Here is a 10,561-nt window from a genome sequence, read left to right on the forward strand (position 1 = left end):
TCTTATAATAAACCACCTTTGGAGAGTTTTGAGCAAAGGAGTGGCAGGATCTGACTCATAGTTTTAAGAACTTCCTTCTGACTGCTATGTGGAGAATGGACCCTCGGGGTCCAGAGAGGGGAGATCCAGGAAAAGAGGGTACAGGAGGCTAGTGAGAGGGGTAGTGGTGGCCTGGACCAGAGTGGTAGTAGGGGAAATGGTAATGTATTCAGGATACATTTTAAAAGTACAGTCAGCAGGATTTGCTGATGTGTTATACGTGGAGTGTGTGTGTGAGACAGGGAATCGGGAATACCCCAGGGTTTTTGACCTGAGCAACCAGGGGATGGAGGTGCCATCGGCTGAGATGGGGAAGGCTGCAGGTGGAGCAGGCTTGGGGCTGCACCATTTGACATTCCACCAGCAAAGTCTGAGGGCTCAAATTTCTCCACATCCTTGCTAATGCTTGTTATTGTCTGTCTTTTTGATTCCAGCTGTCCATTGGGTAAGAAGTGGTGTCTCATTGTGGTTTTGATTTGCATTTCCATAATGACTGATGATGTTGAGCGTCTTTTCATGCCCTTGTTGACCATTCATATATCTTTTCTGGAGAAATGTCTATTCGAGTTCTTTGCCCATTTAAAAAATTGAGTTGTTTGACTTTTTATTATTATTGAGTTGTGTTATTTATATATTCTAGATAGGAGTCCCTTACCAGATATATGATTTGCAGATATCTTCTCCCATTCTGTAGGTTGTCTTTTCAATTTTTTTTGATAGTGTTTTTTGAAGCATAAAAGCTTTTAACTTTGGGGGCTTCCCTGGTGGTCCAGTGGTTAAGACTCCACGCTTCCAATGAAGGGGGTGCTGGTCGGGGAGCTAAGATCCCACATGCGGTGTGGCCAAATTATGGGGAGAAAAAAAAAAGAAAAAAAGGCTTTTAACTTTGATAAAGCCCAATTTATTTATTTTTTTCTTTTGTTGATGGTGCTTTGGGTGTCATATCTAAGAAACCATTTCCTAACCCAAGACTATGAAGATTTACTCCTGTGTTTTCTTCTAAGAGTTTCATAACATCAGCTCTTATATTTAGGTCATTCCTCCATTTTGAGTTAATTTTTGTATATGGTGCAAGGTAAGGGTTCAACTTCATCTTTTACATGTGAGTATATCTAGTTGTCCCAGTACCATTTGTTCAGTTCTTTCCCATTGAACCCTCGGCACCTTTGTCAAAACTTAATTGACCATAAATGGGAAGGTTGATTTCCAGCTTCTCAATTCTGTTCCATTGATCTATGCCAATTCCACCCAAACTTGTTTACAGTAGCTTTGTAGTAAGTTTTGAAATTCAAAAGTGTGGGTCCAACCTTGTTCTTTTTTCTCAAGATTGTTTTGGCTATTCTGCACCCTTTGCGTTTCCATATGAATTTTAGGAGCAGGTTGTCAGTTTCTGCAAGAAAGGCAGCGGGGATTTGATAGAAATTGTGTTGAATTTCGTCCAGCGATGTTTTAGACGTTGATGTTTCGTTCTTTTTAGAGTCCAAATTTCATACTTCATTTGTTAAATTTATTCCTAAGTATTTTATTATTTTTGCTGCTACTGTAAATGAAATTGTTTTCTTAATTTCATTTTCAGATTATTCATTTCTAGTTTATAGAAATACAAATGATTTTTGTACACTGACCTTATATCCTGCAACTTAAACTTGTTTATTAGTTCTAATAGTCTTTTAGTGGCTTCCTTAGGATTTTCTATATGTAAGATCCATGTCATCTACAAATATAGTTTTATCAATACTTCTTTCCAATTTGGATGCCTTTTATTTCTTTTTCTTGCCAAATTGCCCTGGATAGAACCTTCAACACAGTATTGAATAGAAATGGTGAGAGTGGACATTGTTTTCTTGTTCCTAATCTTGAAGGGGGAGAGCTTTCAATCTTTCACCATTAAGTATGATCATAACTGTGGGTTTTTAGTAAATGCCCTTTATCAGATTGAGGAAGTTCACATTTATTCCTAGTGTGTTGGGTGTTTTTATCATGAAGGGGTATTGAATTTTGCCAGATGTGTTTTCTATGTCTATTCAGATGATTATATGGTTTTTGTCCTTTTTTCTATTGATAGGATATATTACATTAATTGATTTTTGGATATTAAACCAACCTTGCATTCCTGGGATAAATGTCACTTGGTCAGAGTAAATAATCCTTTTTATATGTTGATGTATTCCATTTGCTAGTATTTTGTGAGTATTTTTGCATATCATAGGTATTATGAATATCTATATTCATAAGAGAGACTGGTCTGTAGTTCTCTTTCCTTGCGATGTCTTCATCTGGTTTTGGCTTTATCTTTTAATGGGTCAGAGAGTGTGGAACAGGAGAGACTGATCATCTTCTCCCCTCCTGTGCTCATGGCATCTGGTGGGAAAGGACAAACAGAAAGGACAAACTCTGAACCCAAGTCCGGACAGCGTCAGCAGAGGTACCAGTGGGGTGGACCAGCCTTGTCGGTAAAACAGGATAGTAAACCTAGCTGACGGCGCAGAGGCAGTGGGTTCGGCCTGCTGGCTTCCTTGTAGCATCTTCCTGTTGTGAGCCCTGCGTTTCCAGGACAGTGAGAGCATCTGAGGGAACCCCCACATCCTAGCCTTTAAGGGAGAAGGAGGGACCATGAGGGTTAACCTTGGAGACCCCTCCTGGCTCTCAAGCTCTGAGAGCTTGAATCTTAATAACTAACTAAGCAGCTTACCCTCCCTGTTAGGTAACTGGCCCAAGTTCCATGGAAAAGAGGAAAGGGAAGGGCAGCATCCTCGCCTAGAGGCCTGTGAGCTCAGGTCAGGCCCTTGTTGAATGATGAGTACCAGGCCAACCAGTGATAAGGACAGGTCAGACAATGCTCTGGAAGAGCCTGCCCCCGCTCGGGCCCCAAAGGAAAGCAGATCCCTGCTGGTGAGGCCTGGAAAACAGCAAGTCCTTTAGGAACAGAACAGAGTATGGATGGGCAGCAGCTCTGTGGGCCCTTTCCGCACCCAGCTAGCAGCAGAGTGGGAGGCTCTATAAATGGGAGCTGCAGATTCCTAGCCTTCCCCACCCCAGCCAGGGATGGGGCCACCAGCTGGTGTTGCAGCACTGCCTCAGGTGTCTTGCTAAATAGTTGTTGGAGTCGCTGCATGACCTTGAGGAGGTGACTTCTTTCTCCACCTCTCAGGGTGTAGCCCAGCTACACACACTGGGCAGCCCCCAAGTCTGGGCTCCTCCAAGGAGCCAGTGGCCATTCCCTCTGCAGACTCACTCTTCCTTCCTGGGGCAGTTGGTGCTATTTTTGTGCCTGCAGCTCAGCACAGAGGCCCAAGGTCCCTTCGAGAAAGCCCACGAGACAGGCAAGGAAAGAAGTGAGTGGGCTGTCCCTGTTCATTGCATCTTTTGCTCACAAGTCCCCTTTCGTGGTCTCTCTCCAGCCCCCTCCTGCTCAGCGAGCTGGAGAGGCGGCACTCGGGAAAAGCCGGCATCTGTTAGGTAACCAGCTCAGCTGCCGTGCAGGGTATGATGTAACCTTGGATTCTGTGGTTGCTAGGAAAATTCTGCCTGCAGTGGTATTGCGTGGTCCGAGGACTGAGGCGAGAACAGAATGTTCCCGGGATGACAGGGGAAGGACTGGTAGGGCTTCCCAAGCAAAGGAGCCCAATCCCGAGAAGTCGGATGATTTGAGCTCCTTTCTAGAAGCTCATTCCCCTTTGCAGGAATAGAGGTTGTGCTGGTAACAGCAGAACCCCATCAAGGCAGATGGGGCATGTGTGGCACGGTTACTCCCCTGGGTAGCACCTTGGCCCTCTGGTGCCCCAAACCGAAGGACACGTCTGTAATGTTACATCCTTGTGGACGGGCCCTCCTTCTACAGCACCCATGGCTGCGTGCCTCCTCCGTGTGGCAGGGCAGTTAGGAAGGAGGTCAGGACGAGGCTGCCAGTGGGAAGGGGTGACTCCCTGTGGCGTGGACGGAGGTGGCCGACACCACGCCCCGGGGTGGGGGCCGGCCGTGGTGGCGTCCTGCCCTCTCCCTGACTCCGTTTCACATGTCCGCTGCCCCACCGCGCCCCGCTGCCCGCGCCCCCCTCAGTGGCCTTTCCTGTTTCTGCTGCTCTGATCCCCCTCCCCGGGAAGAAGTCCTCCAGCGGAACAGAAGAGAAGTTTGTCTAAAAGGCCATGGGCAACTGACCGTTACTTCACGTTCAGGGTGCCACCAAGAACGATCCTTTAGAGAAAGGGGAGAGCGGGACTTCCCTGGGGGTCCAGTGGTTAAGACTCTGCGTTTCCACTGCAGGGGGCACGGGTTTGATCCCTGGTTGGGGAACTAAGATCCTACATGCTGTGCAGCCAAAAAAAAAAAAGGGGGGGGCAGGGGGAAAGGGGAGAAAGTGGCAGGGCGCAGGCAGGGTCCGGGCCCAGGAGGTGGGGTGGGACCTGCAGGTCACCTCACCTGCCCTGCAGGGTCTGCCACTCAGTCCTTCCTGCCCAGCAGCTTCAGGTGGGGGAGGCAGGTCAGCATTTCAGGCTCTTTCCCTCCTTCCTGCCTTTTCTGGCTGCATGCCTGTCTTATGGAAAACAAGACAAAGGAAGTGATTTCATGAGTGCCTGGACCAGAATCCTCAAATCCACTATTAAAAATAACAACAAAAAGATTATGGCCATTATCTGTCTCCATGGGAGCCGGGCCGACCACGGGCTGGAAATGGGCCTGGCCGCGCTCCCCTGAGCAGGTGTTGGGTTTGGGCAAAGAGGACTGGCTGTTAGGAATTATGAGCAAGATCCTCCAAAGGGATCAAAACAAGAGTCTTAAGAAGGAAGAGAGAGGTTCCCAAGGGCCCCCGGCTTTGGTGACCTTGGAGCAAGGGTCACAAGCAGAGCCCTGCTCCAGGACAGCAGCCTGGGTTCTTGGCACGCTCACCTCTTCACCGTGTAGCCTTGAGCAAGCCTCTGAGCCTCGCCCCTGCAGCCTGCAGCCCACAGCCGTGCAGCAGGGTTGCTGGCCTACCCTGGCCAGGCTGTAGGGGAGGCCCAGGCCCAGAGGGGAGGTGGGCTTCCCCAGAAGCCCTTTGTTCTCGGAAAGCACCCCGCTACAGTGGACTGACTGACACTGCATCGGGGGCCGCAGCCTCCTCGCCTTGTCCCAGGTTGCAGCCCAGGGCCAGAGGACCATCCAGCAGCAATTCTTTCGCCCTGGTCTGCAGGTGCAGAGGATGTGGTGATGGCGTTTTCCAGGTCGGAGACGGAGGACCGGAGGCAGTAGCTGCAAACCCCTTGGAATACCCTGGAGGCTGGCAAAGGCCAGGAGATCTGTGTGGACCTCACCGGCTGAGTGGCAGAGGGTCACCTTCCCTACCCCGATCCCCCCACCCCACCCCTTCCCGTCCCGCCCCACGGCCACTCAGAATCCTCCAGGGAGACACCAGTGGTGCAGTTACGATTGGCTTAAAGGGACGGACTCATGATTGGCTGCGGGAAGAAACCTTTTTATTTTTAAATCTCGACCAACGCAAACCTTTTTATTTCTGACTCTTATTTAAAAAAAAAAAAAAAAAATTGCGCCTCGGTTTATGGCTTCTCAGGAAGCTCTCCGAGCTCTGGTGCTTTATTTCGGTCACTTTTTAGGAATGTGAAGAGGTCCGATTGGCTGCTTAAACTGGAAAAGGATTTTGATTGGCTGGCTACTGGGAAACGGTTTTTTTCTTTGATTGGCTGCAGGTGTTCTGCTGATGGCAACCGCTCCTCTCTTTTGAATGTTGAAAACAGGGTTTGGGACGTTGGTTGTTATATTTGACTTGAAAAAAGAAAGAAAGAAAGAAACCAAGTGCGCTTTGCAATATTTATTACACAAAGAGCTTGCTGCTGCTGCTTTGACGTGTTTTTTGTTTGTGTTTGCATTTGATTGGCTTTCGATATGTGTGTTTGGTTTCCCATTGGCTCACCCATGACTCCTGTTGCCATGGGCTGCCCACCCCCTGCTGCGTGCAGGCCCTCTCCAGCCCGGGGGTCCACCTAGAGAGTGCTTTTGCTTTAATGACCACACCAGGCTCCATCAGCAAGGGGACCCCTAGGACGCCAAGCAGGGCCCACAGCTGGAAAACAGGGCCCCAAGGAGGTTTGTGTTGTCCTGAACGAGCAGCCCAGAGTTTAGAGATGACCATTAGCCAGGATTTACATGCATCACTTCATGAGTTGACAACCGGCCAGCATCCCATGGTGAGAATGGAATCGCTCACACGCGCCATCCGGGCCTCTCCAGCCTGCCCGCGCTGAGCCGTTCGCTCCATATTCTACTTCCTGAGGCCTCATCGGGGGCGGGGCTCCTCTTATAAGGGGCAGGAGCTGCTTCCAGCTCTGAGACCCCAAAACATAGCAGAGATCTCTGCCCGAGAGCCCAGAACCCCCACAAAGGCCCAAGCTTGGCTCCCAAGGCCCAGGAGGCCTTTGGCGCGAAACGCACCCTCCCACCTTCCCCAGCCTCCTCCAGCGCAGTGGGTCCTGACCAGCCCTGGGAGCTCTCTCATCCGAGGCCGTGCCCTTCACTGCACTGCCTTCAGAAGGGTCTCTCTCCACGGCATCCTGGAAGGGACAGTGTCATTATTTATGAAGTGCCCACTGGGACCGCTGGCTGGGTCTTCAATGAGCGAGTCCCACCAGGCTGGCCCTCAACCCCGCCCCCAGAAAGACATTGCAGAGCAGTGGTCTTTGAAGGGCTGCAGGAGCCCCAAGTCTTCCCACCTGCCCTCCTCCCCCTGGAGGCGGCCTGTCCTGCTCCCTGCATCTCTCGCGGGAGTGGAATCTGGGTGGGGAGTTGGAGGAAGATGCGGGCCTGGGGAGGGGAAGCCTCCCCATGCCCCCGCCGCGACCTCCTACCCCCGTCCCGGAGGTAGTAGATGGCTGAGGCCTCCTTCTCACCCCAGGTACCCAGAGCCAGGAGAAGACGCTCAGAGCCAAATTTCCCCCTTCTCGGGGCTTGGGGCTGTTGTGGAGCAAGGGAGCTGAACGCCAGCGTGTCCCGGGCCTCAGCCCCCGGGAGCCCCATGGCCCCGTGGCCGTTCACACTGTGCTCTGAGCTTCCTCTGAGCCTTGCCCCAGCGGAGGACTTGACACGACCTAGACACCCTATCCTCCTACACACAGGGGCCCCCCGCCCTTGTTAGCTGGCCATTAGTCTGAAAAGGCCGTTGATCCCCAGGGGACGAGGACTGTGGACCCCAGCAGGGGCCTGAGAGCATCTTCCTCCAGGAGGGGCAGTGCGTGTACGCACACATGTGTGTCTGTACTCGTTCCCAGCTCAGTGGCCTGCAGCTCCAGCTGAGCCCCTGGGGAAAGGTGAGTTTTGTTCAGTCTCCCCCCACCACCCAGGTTGTAACATCTGTTATCAGCTGTCTTTGCCAGTGTTGCCGGCTGGCCCCTCTCCTTGTACCTGTAGCTCCCGTCGAGGGTCCGAGTCCTGGCTGATGGTGTGTTCCTGCCCCAGTCTGTCCTTGTCAGGCTCGTGGGCCTCCCCCTTGTAACTGCGATGGCCCTGATCTCTCATCTTCTGCAGAAGAAAAGGGGAGATGTCGCTGTGGCTTCGTATTTCCGCCCAAAATACTTCTGTCGAAGAAAATAATTAACAATAAAGATTTTTAATAGTTTGGCTCGTGAGCTGATTTCCCCGCATCACGTGGACTCTGCTACTGGGGCCCGCCCTCCCCAAGGAGGGGCAAAAACACCATGTTTGCTAGTTGTATTGTCCATGGCCTGGAGTGGAGCTGGGGGTTTGGGAGAATTCCCAGATCTACCCACCCCAGCTGACACGTCTGTAGGAAGGGTGAGCCCCCTTTCTGACCTGGAGGTTCCCAGTATTGTCCTAGTTGGGCAGAGGTCAGTAATCCTCAGACGTGGCCTCCCCCCTCCATGCTCTTAAGCAGACACTGAGCACCCCGTCTATCCAGACACCCCAACATCCTGTGTGATGGCAGTAGTCTTAGAATGCTTGTAACGAAAGTCCAAACAGAGTATCCGTCCCGTCCATCGTCCCAGAAACAGAAGATCCGTTGGTGTTTGGCTGTATATTCAAGTTCAGAAGCTAAAGTCATTTCTGCTTGAGGAATTTTTGCTTTGGAAGCATTTTCTAGAATTTTTCATTTCCACCCTTCATCGTCCCATTTTAGGTCTTTTTTTTTTTTTTCTGCTTACATGGACTCAGTGCTTCTATTTCCTTTTCGAAGAGTTTCCCTGGGTGCTGAATGCTATGAGGTTTATAGAACATGGGGACTGATGGCACAATCGACAAAATTAAATCTTAGGGTTGGAAGAGATGTTGGAGGTTGTCTGGCAGCCCATGTAGTAGCCAGATGTGTGAGTCCCCTCTGAAACATCTCAGAAAGGGCTTGTCTGGCCTTTGCTTGAATACCCTGTAGGACTGGAGAACTCACCACCTCACAAGATAGCCCATTCTACCTTCAGGTAATTTATGTTCAGCCTTATATTGAGTTGGTCTGCCCTTCTCTGTAACTTCCTTTTCCAGGAAGGAAATTACAGTTCTTGAGAGAAAGACAAAAAAAAGACAGCTGTGTTAGCCAAAAGCTACGTATCAAGGGACTCATGTTAGGTAAATGATGTATAGAATCTCCCCACCCCCAGCCGGTGTTCTGAGTGCCACTGTCGGTAGCTAACCTTGGACTTAATCAGCTCCTCTAAGCTGGGCCGTCGTGCAGCGGGAGGGGTTGGCTGGCCCGGATACCACCTGCGCAGCCCCCAGCAGAGAGCCTGGCACTGGAGCCGGGAGGGGGGAGTCTCCAGCGCTGTCTGATGGGAATTAGGCTACTTCAGCAGGGGAAGGGGGAACACTGTGGGGGCAGGCCTGGGTCTCCCGGGGTCGGTCAGCCCACAGAGCAGGCAACCTTCTGGGTCCACCTTCCTAGGTACAGGGGCAGGGGCCAGCAAAGACCCCGACCTCAGGCTTGGGACTGCTGAGGCCTGAGACAGCTGGGGGCCAGGCTGAGCCTGGGGGAGGCCCGGGTGGGCTGAGGAGGGAGGCAGGGCACCTGCACTTGCTGGTGTTTCCCAGGCCTGGGGGGAGGGTGGTGGAGAATGAATGAAGCCTTCTCCCTGGCCCCGCAGTGAATAGCACCTGTGAGTGCTATCCAGGCTGCTCCTGCCTTTGAACAGGGCCCTTTGTGACAGGGAAAACGATCCCTCCTGGGCACCTGGTTCAGTGGTGGCGGCTTCCGGAGCAGGGGCGCTCGCTGGGCCCCAGGGGACCGCCCCCCCCCCCCATCACCCACCAGCCCCGCCCGCGCAGTCTCTTTCCCTCCCTCCCTCCTTCTCTCTCTGTCTCTCTGGCTCGCTCGCTGGCTCCTGGCTGCCCACTCCTGTTTTGGAGGATGAGCTAGGCCTAGACTATCCTGAGGCCATGGTTAGAAAACACTTCTGGCAGTTACCCGGTGGTCTAGTGGTTAGGATTTCAGGCTTTCACTGCTGTGGCCCGGGTTCAATCCCTGCTTCGGGACTGAGATCCTGCCAACCACCCCCGCAACAACAAAAAAAACAAAAACAAAAACACTTCTCCATCCAATGAAGCAACTTTCTCTTCTGGGGCAATGAGTGGTGTTTACAAGACTTGGGGGCTTGGGGCACCATGACTGCTAGTCCTAATTTAAAGAAAGTCCTCATCAAAGGACAAGGGCAGTAAAATGCCTTTTGAATAGCAGCCAGTGCATCGCCTTGGCTTGGAACTGAGCCTCACGGATGGTTTCCGAGCGGCGGGGGCGGAGAAGTCAGGGAAGGAGAAGAGTGTGCAGCAGGTGGCCGCCTTGTAGGCACACCTGTGGGAGCCCCGCCGCACCTGCACAGCCCCAGAGCCTCTGAGAGTTTCCTCCTCTGGGCCCTCGGCCTTGGCCATGGAAGGAGGTGGGTTTTCGCAAACATCTTTCATGCAGGTGACACCCACATAAAGGATTGTTTTTTTTAATCTTTTGGCCGCACGGTGTGTGGGATCCTAGTTCCCCGACCAGGGATCGAACCTGTACCCCCTGCATTGGCAGCATGGAGGCTTAACCACTGCACCGCCAGGGAAGTCCTGGTGTCCCAGTCTTAATAACACAGTGAATGTGTCTTGGTGGGTGTTATGTGCGTACAGGTGCTTAGTACTTTATGTACACCATCTTCAGTCATGTGTGAGCTAAGTATGTTGTTATCCCCATTTTACAGATGAGGAAGTGGGGGTTACACAGTTTGCTAAAGGTCGGCATGGTACAGCCAGAACTTGGACCCAGGTTGTCTGACCCCAGACTCCATGCGTATAGCCACTACTTCCAGCTTTGACAGGAGGGGGCGGATTGGGACTGGGGGTAAATCCTGCGTCACCAGGCAGCCCAGTACCTTTTCCCCAGGGCCATTCTGGTGCTTGCCCTTGTTCTCCAAGCCCTGTTGTGTGTGACTCTAGTAGGTTGTTAACAGGTATTTCTCAGGCAGGTTAACCCATTGCTGGGTCCTCGGTTCAGCCCTCATCTCCATGATGAAGCTGCTGTCCCAACTTGTCCATTCTGATGCGTGCTTCTCGCCTT

At 51.9% G+C, this 10,561-nt stretch overlaps 1 protein-coding gene across 8 annotated transcripts in view; it reads left to right on the top strand.

Moving 5' to 3' along the window:
* CTNNBIP1 (catenin beta interacting protein 1) overlaps window positions 1-7,645 on the top strand; it is a 53,241-nt gene extending 45,596 nt beyond the window's left edge. For 6 of the 8 annotated variants that reach the window (XM_089901774.1, XM_089901783.1, XM_089901780.1 and 3 more), the window contains one exon: window positions 5,134-7,645. In XM_089901774.1, the coding sequence (XP_089757900.1) occupies window positions 5,134-5,534 (401 nt within the window). In that variant the 3' untranslated portion in view covers window positions 5,535-7,645. The remainder of the gene's footprint in view (window positions 1-5,133) is intronic. The other 2 variants (XM_089901761.1, XM_022598810.3) reach the window with 1 other exon arrangement.
* The last annotated feature ends 2,916 nt before the right edge of the window (window positions 7,646-10,561 follow it).

This window comes from Delphinapterus leucas, chromosome 1 (assembly GCF_059928025.1).
Source record: "Delphinapterus leucas isolate spDelLeu-1000000601 "Yukka" chromosome 1, BTC_Dleu_Yukka2, whole genome shotgun sequence".
NCBI lineage: Eukaryota > Metazoa > Chordata > Mammalia > Artiodactyla > Monodontidae > Delphinapterus > Delphinapterus leucas.